This window comes from Lepidochelys kempii, chromosome 8, assembly GCF_965140265.1.
Source record: "Lepidochelys kempii isolate rLepKem1 chromosome 8, rLepKem1.hap2, whole genome shotgun sequence".
In the NCBI taxonomy this organism is placed as follows: Eukaryota; Metazoa; Chordata; order Testudines; family Cheloniidae; genus Lepidochelys; species Lepidochelys kempii.
In genome coordinates, this window is record NC_133263.1 from 14,491,856 (window position 1) to 14,507,573 (window position 15,718).

Below are 15,718 nucleotides of genomic sequence, written 5' to 3' on the forward strand. Positions count from 1 at the left end.
ACTGTGCATGCACAGTAGAGACTTCCTATGATGGCAGAACGATCTCTTGATTCAACCACTCGTGCATCACCCTTGTGAAAGAAGCAGCTCTGCAGATAATCTGGAAATGAACAGTGTGGACTAATGTTTGAAAAGCTCATGTCTATGCACTTGTCTTTAATTTCTGTTGTTTTATTATAAGATTGCTAAAAATAATCCAAAAGACAAGCTGGGTGAGGGAATATCTTTTATCAGACCAACTTCTCTATTCAGTTTCCAGAAACTTTCAACTTCCTTGGGTTGCAGGGTTCCACTTTTCTCAGATGTACAAGAGCTCTGACTCAGTAAATGTATCTCCTGGACATCTGAGCCCTGGTCTACTCTATGGGGTTAGGTCGAATTTAGCTACGTTAGGTTGATTTTAAAATGAATGCCTCTACACAACCAACCCCATTCCATCGACCTGGAGGGCTCTTAAAATGACTTCTGTACTCCTCCCCAGCTAAAATCGACCTTGCTGGGTCGAATTTGGGTTAGTGCAGATGCAATTCGACTGTATTGGCCTCCGGGAGCTATCCCAGAGTGCTCCAATGTGGCTGCTCTGGACAGTACTTTGAACTCCGATGCACTAGCCAGGTACACAGGAAAAGCCCCAGGAAATTTTGAATTTCATTTCCTGTTTGGTCAGTGTGGCAAGCTCAGCAGCACAGGTGACCATGCAGTCCCCCCAGAATCTCAAACAAGCTCCAGCATGGACCAAAAGGGAGACACTGGATCTGATTGCCGTATGGGGAGAAGAATCTGTGCAGTCCGAACTTCGATCAAAAAGAAGAAATGCTAATATACATGCCAAAATCGCACAGGGCATGGTGGAGAGAGGCTACAACGGGGACACACAGCAGTGCCATGTGAACGTTAAGGAGCTCAGGCAAGCCTACCAAAAGACAAAGGAGGCAAACGGTCACTCCGGGTCAGAGCCCCATACATACCGCTTCTATGATCAGCTGCATGGCATTCTAGGGGGGGACCCTACCACTACCGCACCACTGTCCGTGGACAGCTACAAGGGGAGAGTCTCACACAACAGGGAGAGGATTTTGTGGATGAGGAGGAGAATGCGCAGCAGGCAAGTGGTGAATCCTTTCTCCCCCGGCAGCCAGGACCTTTTCATCACCCTGGAGCCAATATCCAACCCTGAAGCTGGAGAAGGCAGCTCTGGTGAGTGCACATTTGTAACTACAGTACGGGGTTTAAAAGCAATAGTGTTTAATGTTTGATTTGCCCTGAAGACTTGGGATGCATTCGCAGCCAGTATAGCTACTGGAGAAGTCTGTTAACGTGTCTGGGGATGGACCAGGAATCCTCCAGGGACATCTCCATGAAGCTCTCCTGGAGGTATTCTGAAAGCCTTTGCAGAAGGTTTCTGGGGAGGGCTGCCTTATTTCATACTCCACTTTACCATGCCAAGCCAGTAGCAAGTAGTCTGCAATCACCGCAGCACAAAGCATGGCAGCAAATGGTCCTGGGTTTTGGTCGCATTCAAGCAACATTCGGTCTTTATCTTTCTGTATTAGGCTCAGGAGAGTACTGTCATCCATGGTCACCTGGTTGAAATAAGGGAATTTTTGTAAGGGAACAGTAAAAGGACCCTGTTCATGCTGGGTTGTTTGCGCTTGGCTAAAAGGGATCATCCCATAGAATAGCTATGTGGCGGGGGAAGGGGTGAAGGGATCATCCCAGAGAATAGCCACGCGGTGGGGTGGGGAGAGGTGTGTGCTGCACATCCACCCGAAAACCGCAGCCCCCTCCTTTTAAATGTAAAACCCAACCGGCATTGCTTGCTATGGGAAAGGATGGCGCTGCAGTTTGAAACCATTCCCACATTCTGAAGTAGCCAAACCCGCGTACCAAAAGGCTTACCCTCAGTGATGAACTCCCAAAATCTTAACAACTGGTTCCCTCCTCGCCCCATCCAACCCCCAGCGTTCCTTGATGCCCCACCCCCCTGGAACCCCTGTCCCATCCACCCCCCTCCTGTCTGCCCCCAGAACTGGGCAGGAGGGTCTTGTGGGCCACCGTAGTGGGGCCCACCTCGCCCCTAAGAGCCAGAGGGACCTGCTGGGTGGTGAGGTGGGGAGTCCTAGTGGTGCTTTCCTGGGGCATCTCCCAGGAAGCATCCGGCAGGTCCCTCTGGCTCCTAGGGGCGCGGTAGTGTAGCTGGCGGGGAGCAGGGGGAGTGGCCACTCCCCACACTGATCACATCAAAAGTGGCACCTTAGACGCTGACTCTGTGAGTGCTCCGGGGCTGGAGCACCCATGGGGAAAATTTGGGGGGTGCGGAGCACCCACCGGCAGCTCCCCGCCCCCGCCTAGCAGCTCACCTCCGCCCCTGAACGCACCGCCCCACTCTGCTTCTCTGTGCCCCCCTGCCCCGCTTCCCGCGAATCAGCTGTTCGCGTGGGAAGCCTGGGAGGGCTGAGAAAGGAGCGGTGGCTTAGCGCTCAGGCCCAGGGAGGCGGAGGCGAGCTGGCGCAGGGAGCGGTTCCCCAGCTTGCCCCCTGGGTTACCTGCTGTGGCATGGGCGGCCCTCCTCGCACCCCCCCACCCCAGCTCACCTCCGTGGGCCTGAACGTGAAGCCGCCGCCTGCTTCTCAGCCCCTGCCCCCCCGGCTTCCTGCGCGAACAGCTGATTTGTGGGAAGCTGGGCTGGAGAAGCAGAGCTGGGCGGCACGTTCAGGGGAGGAGGTGGAGGCGGAACGGAGGTGAGCTGGGGCTGGGTGCAGGGCAGGGAGCTGCCGGTGGGTGCTCTGCAACCACCAAATTTTCCCCGTGCATGCTCCAGCTCCGGTTAAATTTTGGCCGGTTAAATTTAGAAGCCCTTTTAGAACCGGTCGTCCCGCGACCAGTTCCGGCGAACTGGTGCGAATTGGCTCTAGCTCACCACTGCTTACCCTGGCTGCCTGGAAAGCCAATTCTGTTGCCCAGCCGTTTGTGATGTGTCACCATACTGACAGGTGCTCAATATAAAAGGCAAAATGTGACCTTGTACCTAAAGCACATGTGCTGTCTGCTGTGAATTGCTTGATTCACTGTGAAAGAGTCTCCCTTTTGTACTCAGAAACGTATCATTTTAAATTTTACTCTCCCTTTTTATCTCCCTCCAGGTGCAAATGTTGCTATGCTCTCCCTATCATCTCCGTCCCTGAGGTTATTGCAGATCAGAAGGCGAAAAAAATCACACTCGTGATGATATGTTTTCCGAGCTCATGAATCCTCCCACACTGATAGGGCACAGCTTAATGCATGAAGGCATTCACTGGTAGAGGCTAGGAAAGCATTAAGTGAGCGCGAAGAGCAGAGGCAGGAGGCGATGCTGAGGCTAATGGGGGAGCAAACGGACATGATGAAGCGTCTGTTGGAGCTGCAGGAAAGCCAACAAGAGCACAGACCCCTGCTGCATCCATTGTATAACCGCCTGCCCTCCTCCCCAAGTTCCATATCCTCCTCACCCAGACGCCCAAGAACGCAGGGGGGTGGGGGAGGCTCCAGGCACCTAGCCACTCCACTCCAGAGGATGGCCCGAGCAACAGAAGGCTGTCATTCAAACAGTTTTGATTTGTAGTATGACTACAATAAGCAATGTGGCCTTGTCCTTCCCTCCTCCCGCACCCCACCCCACCCAGGGTACCTTGTCAGTTATCTCACTTTTTTAAAAAATTAAGAAAGAATGAATGCATGGTTTTAAAACAACAGTTACTTTATTTCCTTTGCCAGCTGTAATAGAAGGGGAGAGGGTGGTTGGCTTACAGGGGATTAAAATCAACAAAGGGGGCAGGTTTGCAGCAAGGATTAAAAACACACAGCTGTCACACTGTAGCCTGCCCAGTCATGAAACTGGTTTTCAAAGCCTCTCTGATGCGCAGTGCACGTAGCTGTGCTCTTCTAATCACCCTGGTGTCTAGCTGCTCAAAATCTACTGCCAGGCGATTTGCCTCAACCTCCCAATCCCCCTAAAATGTCTCCCCCTTACTCTCACAGATATTATGGAGCACACAGCAAGTAGCAATAACAATGGGAACGTTGGTTGCGCTGAGGTCTAACCTAGTCAGCAAACAGCGCCAGCAAGCTTTTAAATGTCCAAAGGCACATTCTGTCACCATTCTGCACTTGCTCAGCCTATAGTTGAACTGCTCTTTACTACTGTCCAGGCTGCCTGTGTACAGCTTCATAAGACATGGGAGCAAGGGGAAGGCTGGGTCCCCAAGGATAACTATTGGCATTTCAACATCCCCATTGGTAATTTTCTGGTGTGGGAAGTAAGTCCCTTCTTGCAACTGCTTGAACAGCCTGGAGTTCCTAAAGATGTGAGTGTCATTCGCCTTTCCCGGTCATCGCATGTTGACGTCGGTGAAATGTCCCTTGTGATCCACCAGTGCTTGCAGCACCATTGAGAAGTACACCTTTCGGTTTACATACTGGTTGGCAAGGTGGTCCGGTGCCAAGATAGGGATATGCGTTCAGTCTATCACCCCACCACAGTTAGGGAATCCCATTGCAGCAAAGCCATCCAGTATGACCTGCACATTTCCCAGAGTCACTACCCTTGATAACAGAACATCAATGATTGCATTAGCTACTTGGATCACAGCAGTCCCCACAGTAGACTTGCTCACTCCAAATTGATTCCTGACTGACCGGTAGCAGTCAGGCATTGCAAGCTTCCACAGGGCTATCGCCACTCGCTTCTCAACTGTCAGGGCAGCTCTCATCTTTGTATTCCTGTGCTTCAGGGAGGGGGAAAGCAACTCACAAAGTTCAAGGAAAGTGGCCTTACGCATGCAAAAGTTTCACAGCCACTGTGAATCATCCCATACCTGCAATACTATGTGGCCCCACCAGTCTGTGCTTGTTTGCCGGGCCCAGAATTGGCGTTCCACTGTATCAACCAGCCCCACTGCCACCATGATGTCCCAATTGCTATAGCCCGTGCTTTCAGGAACATTTGTGTCCATGTCCTCATCACAATCGTCCTCATGCTGGCGTCTCTTAGCCCAGTTCTGCACATACTCCAGGATAATGCACGAGGTGTTTATAATGCTCACAACAGTAGCAGTGAGCTGAGTGGGCTCCATGCTTGCCCGTGGTATGGCATCTGCATGGGTAACCCAGGAAAAAAGGTGCGAAATGATTGTCTGCCGTTGCTTTCACGGGGGGGAGGGGGGGGAATAGAGTGACTGACGACATGTATCCAAAACCACCCTCAAGAATGTTTTTGCCCCATCAGGCATTGGGAGCTTAACCCAGTATTCCAATGGGCAGTGGAGACTGCGGGAACTGTGGGATAGCTACCCACAGTGCAACGCTCCGTAAGTCGGTCTTAGCCATGGTATTGAGGACACACTCCGCCAACTTAATGCGCTTAGTGGGAACATACACAATCGACTGTATAAAACTGATTTCTAAAAATCGACCTAATTTCATAGTGTAGACATACCCCGAGAAAAGTGGAACCCCTCAATCAAGTGAAAGTCTCTGGAAACTGAATAGAAAAGTTGGTCCTATAAAAGATATTACCTGTCCCAGCTTGTCTCTCTGATATCCTGGGACCAACATGGCTCCAACAACACTGCAATAAGAATGATCGGGCCAGCTTTCTTCTGGGATAAATCTTAATACAACTCTTTGGACTGATATTGAGGCCAACATTTTCAGACTTGCATAACATTAGACACCTAAATCCAAATCAGGCATGGAATTAAGTGATCTCTGCACCTCTGGTAATCATAACATTTAATTAGGTGACAAAGTAGGGATTTCAGGGATCTGATATTAGGCACCCAAGTTTCAAACCTGTGGTCATCATGGTTTGTATTTTCACCCACACAAGTCACAAACAAAAAAGAGTCCCACCAGGAAGTAAACTGACATACTGTATTTATTGCACAATTTCCCCCTAAAATTGGGAATGGTTATTATAATACAAGTGCACATCTTGGGAAATATATACAAAAAACAAAAGAGATAACAAATATGTACATTTTACCCAGCATTTTACACATACCACCATCTAAATAATTTAGAGAAAGCAAAACAAATTGTCCTAAAACATCTGTCATAACTAACAGGGAAAATGTATGCAAGGTGTAAAATCCTGTTCTTTTTATTATTATTTTGTTTTGAGCAGACCAGTGTTTGCCAATTGTAACAAAATAAATTTGCTAGTAGATATGTTTAGTATACTTAATGTTTTCAGCCTAAAAATTAAGACATATTAATAGAGGTTGGGAATATTGAAGAAATAAATCAAACAGATTAGTTTTTTATACACAAAAAAGGTGTGATACATTTTAAAGAGTCAACACTACAGTGTTGTTAAAGATCCCTTTTTTAAAATTATTCAACAAAGGTGCATGTACCACATTTCTCATGTACCATAAAAGAGAAGTTACAGGAACACTGCCCATCATGCTAAAGTTAAATTTGCATATTTATTACAACAGCAGTATGGTTAGGAAAAGTGTCCATACGTTTTAGACCTAAAGCTCAGATATTCGTCTCACATGGGGAGCTAGCATTGGTGACCTGATAACCACAGTGATGGCAAGATGGCCACTTTGTCTAGGACTGACTGAACAAATGATTGTATTAAAACAGTCTGAGGGAGTTGTGTTAGGCAGAAGAAAGCTGAAAATGATTTATCTTAATAACAATTTTTTCTCTCTCAAGTACTTAATTTCGTGTTGGCAGAGGCCATGTGTTTCTTAGAGTCAACCCCAATTTCAAAATAATGTCCAGAGTTTGCTTAGTGATGAGTAAACAGAAGAGAACAGAGTATTTACTTGTAATAATTCATTAGGGGCTTAATCCTACAAGGTGCTGAGCCATCAAAGCACTTAAGCATGTGCTAGTCTCATTGACTCCAGTGAGACTATTTGTGCTTAATGAGACTAGTACATGCTTAAAGTTAAGCACGTGCTTGAGTGCTTTGATGGATCAGGGCCAGAGTGCTCAATACGTTGTAGTACCAAGTCTTGTTGTACTACTGCGATCAGGTTATATTAACTGTAAACTATGTACAATGTTCAGAATTGTAATTATTGGCTACATACTGTATTCTAGCAAAAACAGTTTAAAATTCGTATTTTAGAACGCAATCCTACATTACTGATGTGTGTTTGTAGAATCAGGCCCTTAAACATTTGTTGTGTTCATTCTAAAACCCAGATGTAATATAATCATGTGCTTAAAAGAGGACATTTAAACAATAAGCAAAGTGACAAATTAAATCTTCAGACTATATTAAATATGAAAGTCTTCCCTGCAGCAGTCAGCATTAGATTTTGTATGCAGACAGAATTTCAGGACACACTGCCCATATTAAAGTTTGGCTTACTTACCAAGTTAGATTCCAACCCTACAAGGATAATGGTGCAGGTGCAAGTCTGTCCATACGGACACTTGTAGGAACGGAGTCTTAAGATTAAAGTTACGATTTTTTTATACTACTACCAAAACACACTGGGTGAAATTCTGGCCTTGTTGAAGTCAGTGAGAGTTTTGCTATTGATGTCAGCAGGGCTGGGATTTCACCCATTGTTTTTAAGTTCGATGGGGAGGGGGGGACTGTTTTGTTTTTAAAAAACATCCGCAAACCACAACAGAGAGCATGTTACACATTATTGAAAAGAGGCTTATAGAAAGAACGAGCTATTATAGAATGGTAAAGATAGTTTAGCGAACGAGTGAACCAGTACCTTTCACTTTTATTAGGGATAGGCTGTGAACTCCAGTATACTGAAAATGATCAATGAAAACAAGAACTGTAATTAGCTATGTGAACTGGCTGCTAGGACAAGCAAGCACAGAGAAGCACAGAACGCAGTGTCCAGTGAAACTGAGGTAGTAGCGCCTTTTGATACATAATCACCCACCTGCTGAACGTTCACATCACTTACAGCAGAGTGATTCCACAGCCGCTGGTTTTTGCGACTACTGTATGTCTGACGGCAAAACAATGGTGAGCGAGTAAAGGAGAAATGCTGAGAATGGAATAAACAGCATTTCCTGCTGGTAGCTAATCAAGTCGGTAGAAAAGGGATTACAACCACTTGCATCATTGGGACATTTTGTCTAAAAATAATTTTGATATTTCTGTGCAATGGCATAATCACACATCCACATTTGTAGAACTTTTTTTTTTTAAAAAATATATAGCAATTAGTTACCTGAGCAATTAAGGTTAATAGTCTATTTTTTCCTCCCCCAGTGCTTTGGTACAATTATTTCTAGCTCATTATTTCACTCACTCACTGACTGCTGTAAAAACAATATATTGCCAGAATATTATAGACTGTAAAAATATTAGAGGTAATAGTCATGGCATTTTTGGGATGCCACCGGGAAATTTCAATCATCATTCTCTCTTTAGCATTTGTTGGTTTTGTTTCAAAATTGCATTTCTTCTATTTTTTGTAAGTCATGAAACAAAAGTATCACTATAAAGCAACATTTAAACATTATAGCCATTGAATACCTGTTACAACACCAAGCCAAGAAAGGGAAATAGTCACATTTGCCAGTTTGTTTGTTGGCGCCCCCCGCTGCTTGAAAACGGATTACAAATACATTTTTAGCTGAGTGTCATTAGTAAGCTGTTTACAAAAAATCATTTTTCCTTTGAGAAATATCCACAATTTGACTATTTAGTGAAAAAGCAGTTGTTACAAATCACTGCAGTTTGAGAGTTAGAGATCTTAACCCACTCCTAATAAGTATAAGCCAGTCTCAAGACAGCTGCTTTCTTCTCCTGTTAAAGTTTACAATCAGCAAAAGCACTGTACATTATTACAAAGCAGTTCTTCCTTGCATTCCCTGTTTTTCACTGTACATAATTAGCCTCCTTGCAGAAACTGCCAAAACCATTTGCAGTTCTTCAGCTTTTTCTAAAATCTTGGGTTTTCTTCAGTAACCTCAAACTCAGGCTTTTCAATTATGATTATAGTTTAAATTCTTTTTTATGAATGGCCAAATGGGAGAGAGAAAAAAAATAAAAAGAACTCTCCAATTGTTTGTATAATATGCAGTCAGTGACGGAGACCCAGTCAGCTCAGCAAGCTGTTCAGTTCAGTTGCCTCCAGTGAAAAGAAACCAGGACAAGTGTGTTTCATGTCTGTCTCCTTGTCTTCCATTTCATTTCCAGGAAGAAAAAAAAAGTTAATCTCTATGCCCTTCAGCATTTTAAAGTAGTATCTGGGCAACATATGGAGAGTGAGTACTTGCTACAGCTGCCAGTAAAGGGAGGTCGCTGGATTCAATCCTAAAAGGAAGAAGAGAAACACTAAATCTAACCCAAAATGTAGGTGGGCTGTACATGTGCATTAACTGCTATATTATCCATGCCAAGCTAAGGTATTTGCAGTTGGACTATTCAAGGAGAGAACTTCTATATTTTATTTATAAAGCTTTAAACTACAAGTCATTCTCAATGTAAAGTTAAAACATTTGCATTTCTGAAGGCAAGGCAACATCACCACGTGTGATTAAAAATGCGAACAATTAGTTTGTTTTTCAACAGACATAAAAATTAATTCCCGATCTGCCTGGTGACTCACTGACAGATCTTCATTGTCATGCAGAAGACTTGGGTTCCATTTCTGCCTGCTCTCTTGGTCACTGAGCTAACCGTGCTGGCAAGGGAATACACGGGGGGGGGGGGGGGAATTCGTCCTACCCACTGCACGCACGCAGCCTGAGTAAAGGAGCTTTATGTGGGGAACTCAGCACAAGTTAGGAGCAAAGGGGGGAGTGGAATTCATTCATTCCCCACTCTCAGGCAAGCCATGGCACTGTGCTGCAGCTCCTCCCTTTGCAGATACTACTTCAGCCTGTGGCTACACCCCCCCACCCCCACCCCTGCATCCTAGCCTTCAACCAATACCCATCTGCATAATGGAGTATTTAGAGCTGGTGATGAGATCGCCTTCCTAGGATCCATTAAATGGCCTCTCTGCTTGTGCCCCATTCCCACTGAGGGGATTCAGAGAGTGTTCTCTGTGCCAGGTGGGGAATGTCACCCTGGAGGTATCAAGTGCCTTGTGTTCTTCAACAGGGACTGGCCACCTAAAGAATGGTTCTGATGAACTCTGGAGTGGTGAGTCCGGGGGGGGGGGGGAATAGAGAGGGATCTTGGAAGACATGGAGACAGCCCCAGAATGGGAAATTCATGTCAAACTAATAGTCCTGATCCTGCACAGGGATCCACTAGCGCAGAGCCTGTGGCTGTGACAACCCTACTAGTACATGTAGAGAAGATTTGTGATAGGGGAAACACATGTGGAAACTGTACTGAACAACGTGATCATACCCAAGTACCACGCCCAGCTCCTTGACATGAACTCGCATCTGGCCCTTGAGGTATTCAGACAGCATCTTGCTTTTGAAATACAGCTCTTGCAGCCGATCTTCCAGGTGCATAACACACTAGGAGCACATGAAAACAATCACATCAGAAACAAATCACCTTGCAGCCCCCTATACCAGCCAAATGCCAAAGAACAACAACACAGTCCCCATAATTCTACTTTCTTTAGTGGGCCACGTCAAGGTACATAATTATTTGAAAGCACCTGGCAATAGCAGGGGAAGACACACAGCAAGAATGACACAAACTTTTGTTTAGATTTCTGTTCTGAAAAGTATTGTTTACGTAAAGCATGGATCTTATGGTCCTACTCTAGCAAGACTCTCACCTATTTCAGTGGAAATTTTGGTTGCAAATCAAATCAGGACCAAAGACAGCTATCTTCGTTACAAAACAAAGTTCAACTGAATATCCCAAATGGGCAAAACTGGAAGTTAGAAAATGCACAATATGACCAATTGTGGCTATGTGGAAGTATGAGAAATATCAACTTATAGCATCTTCGTTAACACACTAAATTTAAATTATATTCTCAAAGTATATTCAGCCCTTTAGATGTCACCCATACTTACAAAATTTGGAGATAAATTATGCTTGTAAAGCTGAAGAGTGGAATGAAGCAGATTGGAGATAAGGCTAGAGACTAACACCTCTTTTCCTAGTTTATTATCAATCATTCGCCTTTGGCTACTGGCCACTTGCACTGTCCATTTATCCGTGTCTGCGATAATGCAAACAGCCTCTGCAATTGGTTCATCCAAAACAGGATGCTTAAAAAAAAAAAAAAAAAAAAAGACAAAGACAATAGTTTAAGTCTGAGAGTAACAAAAGACAACTCAATTTTTCCAAAAATAATTTGTTCCTGAATAGTGATGGCATTTTTACATACACTGCAATCCCTTAAAAATGGATCTTTATAACAGAAAAGCTACCACAGTTTTAAAAGGAAAAAAATACTACATTTTCCAAAGTAGTTTTCTTTTTATTATCCTCTATTGTATTGAATATCTTCTTCCAAGCATGAATATGTGTTTCAGTGCCCACAAAGTTTCCCATTGGACATTCAATAAATATTGATGTGTCCTGTTTGAATGGAGCTGACGTTAAATGGACATAGGTTAAAATTATATTTAAAAAAAACCCAACCCCCTGACTAGCTTTAACTGTTAAACTTTAGGTTATTAAAGCTGAAAGCATCCAAAATCTAATTTCCTTGTCACCATGTGTGCTGTTATTTATTTTTTGTATTTCACTCAGTTTGGACACTTTAAATAGTTTCACTCCTGTTACTAGTCAAGTTTTCCTTACTGTCAGCAACAGCTCTGGGGATAAGGTTTGTTAACTGTTGCTGCAGAACCAGCAGAGGGAGCAAACAACAAAGTCCACACTCACTCGTCTAGTGCCTTCAAACAGCGCATTGACAAAATATTTCTCTGCAATGGATTTTTCTTAAAAGAAATATTTAGAACTCTGTTGGTCCTTTTCCCATTATATTTTTGGCTTAACTGCTTGAGAAAGCATCCCTTTACCCAGAGCACCACCAATGTGGTGCTATGGTACAGTATGATTTTATTTGAAAGCCAGTGAGTAAAATCTTTTCTAATATTTTATATTCCTGGCAGTGCTTGATGTTATCAGTTCAGTTAAAAAGTTTGTTAGGGGAGAAAAAAAAATCTCTCTTTATTTTGTGGTATATAAGAATGAAGCATTCGTTTCACTCCAGTAGTCACTTTGAGATACTGAACTGGTTTCTCAAAGTTCAGCTGGGCTTTATTTATAAATGGGTGAAATCCACCCAGGTGTGCAGGGCAACTCAGTGGCTAACATGCATCTGATAGTTTTCTTCCCCTTCCCTGCACATAGCCCTATGGGAAATGGCCACAGATACAGGTAGCCAAACCGCATAAAACGGTGCTATTACTGGGGCTTTGTGGCAGAAGGGATCTGTTTACTGCTCACAGAAAAAGTGTTCTTTTATCTTTGCTAGGGACTGATCCTGCTCCCACTGAAGCAAGCTATTGGCTTATAGGGAAGAAAGATCATGCCCTTCAATAGCAAATGGCAACCCTTGTCTGTAATGTCTTTTCCTTTAATTTCCACAGAGCCAGAGGGGGTAGGGAATGATGCACTTCCACCCATCCACTCCTCCCTCCAACCTGCCCATTCTCCAGCCTCTCCCCCAGTACAGATAATGGATTATGCGGCTAGGACTCTGTTAGGGAAGAAACAGTGCCCTAGAGTCCCCATTCTATAGGAAAGAATAGGAAGAGAAAGGGAGATCAGAGTGCAGAGAGCCCTGCTCCCCATGCGCCTTGGGGTGGGGGTGGGGTGTTTGTCTCTCTTTTCCCCACAAAGCCAGCACCGTTGGGTCATTACCTTCTATGAAAAAGAAATAACAGTACTGGGAGATCCCAGTATTTCTGAGGACAATGTTAAATTTCACCACTGTAAGTTCTGCTTTGCAGACACTCAGGACATCAGCAGTTTGTTTGGGAGACATAAATGGGGAAGGCTATATGGCAGTTCGGACTCCATATCTCATAACGCTATCTATCAACGGGGTTGCTGCACCTAAAAGAAGAGAGACTTCATGATTTCTCTAAGGTTTAACATGAATGTCTCTTTTCTCCTAGGGCATGATCCTTCTTCACTGGCTTCAACAGGACCTTACGGTGCAAATCTGGAGCAGATAACTATAACCATGTTACTCAGGAGTAACAACTGATAGACAAGAGCATTGAGAAACTAGTGAAATGGGTGTGTGGAGACTAGAATGGAGCTGTGAGAATAAATATTTTCAGTTCCAGCAGGTTTGCCAGTTCAGAAATATTTGCCTCTCTTTATTGTGTAATATACATTTCATTGGATATAGTTTAATTACCTGCACCGCATGCGACAAATCCGACACCAAACAGTGTCTCAGTTTTTCATCATTTCCTACTCCTTGCAAAACAAAGTCAGGTACGTAAGATGAACAGTAGCCACCTAGCAAGGACCTTCCAAAATTGGCAATACTGGGCTGGATAGAGTTCACTTCAACTAATTTTGACCTGCAAGAAAGGTATATCATGGACATGTACTATAACTAGCACTGATTTTGACTCATTTCAGCTTGAGCAAGTGTGACATTTCCGTTCCGATCATCTCGCCTCTAAACGTGATCAGCTGTCCAACCACATTTTAAAAAGGAACTTCAGTTCAAAGACAGCTTAAAGTATTCAGCCCTGTGCATAAAATACTGTAGAGGAACAAGATACAAGCCAGGGTTGCCATGCATAATTAATACTGTTAACATCCAGATCACCATGCTCTTTAAATTCATTTTACAACCACCGAGCCCAAGAGAATCTTTCCAACCATGGATGCAAAAACAGGCGGCAGGACCTCAAGGCATGTGTATGGAGGAACGAGGAGAGAGATTATATTTACCATGGTGTCGGTTACAGTTGAAAATACTTACCCAGGAAAAGGGATCTCATCTTCTTCTGTCCAATCTTCATGCTCTCCTACGTAGTAATTACTGTTTTGTCTGGTTAGATCATGACCTGTATCTTCACTTTCACTGTCACCGAGAGCACTATCTGAGCTCTCGTTTCTTGGAATGTCCCAATCAGATCCGGGGGCAACTTTTTTCTCTGAATTCTCTTTATCCCCATGGGGGACACAAATAGAGATTGTGTCTCTTTGGTCCTGCTCAGCAAAGCATTTTTTGCATGTCTCCTGGCGATCAGATTCCATAAACTTACAAAATTCACTGGGTAGTTTGCTGTTCGTTGTACCTAATTTTTTAGAAAGTTCTAAACTGCTGCCATGATCTAGAACGTCTATAGTTGCTTGCATTGGAATATCATCAATAGTCCTGGTTTCAATTGAACCGTCATCCGTAAAATACTCATCAAACAGACTCATGCTCTCTGCATTGTAAGGATTCGGATTCCAATTCTGATGCGCGCTGGCAACTTGAGGGAACGGTTCAGCTGTCCCACAGTCTCTATTTTGGTCCCCAACAGTTTGTTTTGATTCACAGTTCTGAGCAGCACTCACTCCTTCCTCCATTGCTGCTTGGTTGTGATGCCTAGCAATTTGTTCCACGACTGCTTGACTTCGGAGTTCAATATCTGAATCAGGAGACATGGAATCTCCAATCAGGAAAGTCACCTTTGTCTGAGCCTCAGCGGTACTACAAGGAAACGCATCAGACAAGAGCTTATCCGGAGGCTTCTTTTCCACTGCTATACCTGTTGATCTTGTTACTCTGATGGCCTGGTTACCAGATTCCAGTGACTCCTCAGTCCTCCACGTTCCTGCTGTTGGCTCTAATCCCGACTCTGCCATTGCACATTTGTCCACTGAAGTTGACCCTGTGCAGATTACTGTTTCCAATTTTGTGTCCAGACAAGATGTCAATTTATCCTTGCACTGCTTAATGTCAGCAGCATTTTCTTGGCAGTCAGCAACAGAAATTGTCCTGCTCTCATCTGAAGAAGTCTCCAGATCCACCTTAGAGGCATTTTGGGCGTATTCTCTCTCTTGATGTGAAACACCCTCTGTATTTTGCCCAAGAAGTGGACACTTGCAATATTTACAGCTACAGTTAGGAGTTCTCATTTCTTCAGACTCTCTAGATAGCAAATTGCTTCTGTTCCTGTGGATTGTTATGAGCACATATTCAGATTCCTCTACCTCTCCTTTCTCCAGTGTGGTAGTAATAACTGTTCCAGGCATTACTATGGCTTCATCTTCCCCATTTTCTAGAAGATGCGTCTCTTGTAGTTCAGAGCATCTTATGAAGTAAGTGAGGAAATAAAGCAATCTCTGGACTAGATCTTGTCTTTTACCAACCACCACTGTTTTTGCTAATCTCACAGGTGATCCAATAGCCCCATACAAGTCTCCTACAACAGAAAACAAAGCAAGCATCAATATTTTGCAGCTTTAAAATAATCATGCTGTTATTATACAGATACTAGTTTTCTAAGGCCAGGTCAACAGTAGATGAGATTTGTGGGTAAAGCTAGACCAGTAAACCTCCCTAGTGCAGATACAGCTTATACTGGCAAAAAAGTGCTTTTGCTGGTACAATTGTGTCTACACTATTGCTTTTGCTGGTATAGAAATGTTGCCAAACAAAACAAAGCACACACTCCTAACCAATATTTTTACACTAGCAAAAGTTTCTAGTGTCAATGTTGTCTCAATCAGCTTGGGCACCTCTGTATTTAGGCTTGACAGGTGTGACAGGGTCAAGCCAGATGGCTACAGGAGAGTGACGGAAGGCAGATATATTAGCCCCAGGTTAAGTAGGTCCCTTTTCCCTGG

At 44.0% G+C, this 15,718-nt stretch overlaps 1 protein-coding gene across 6 annotated transcripts in view; it reads right to left on the minus strand.

Annotated features, from left to right (window-relative positions):
- Nucleotides 1–5,896: 5,896 nt before the first annotated feature.
- Nucleotides 5,897–15,718, minus strand: part of FNIP1 (folliculin interacting protein 1) — a 93,915-nt gene continuing 84,093 nt past the window's right edge. For 4 of the 6 annotated variants that reach the window (XM_073355620.1, XM_073355618.1, XM_073355619.1 and 1 more), the window contains 5 exons: nt 13,860–15,294; nt 13,281–13,449; nt 10,972–11,169; nt 10,343–10,458; nt 5,897–9,295 (listed from right to left, as the gene is read on the minus strand). In XM_073355620.1, the coding sequence (XP_073211721.1) occupies nt 9,217–9,295; nt 10,343–10,458; nt 10,972–11,169; nt 13,281–13,449; nt 13,860–15,294 (1,997 nt within the window). In that variant the 3' untranslated portion in view covers nt 5,897–9,216. Of the gene's footprint in view, nt 9,296–10,342; nt 10,459–10,971; nt 11,170–13,280; nt 13,450–13,859; nt 15,295–15,718 lie in introns of those variants that run through there. The other 2 variants (XR_012160222.1, XM_073355622.1) reach the window with 2 other exon arrangements.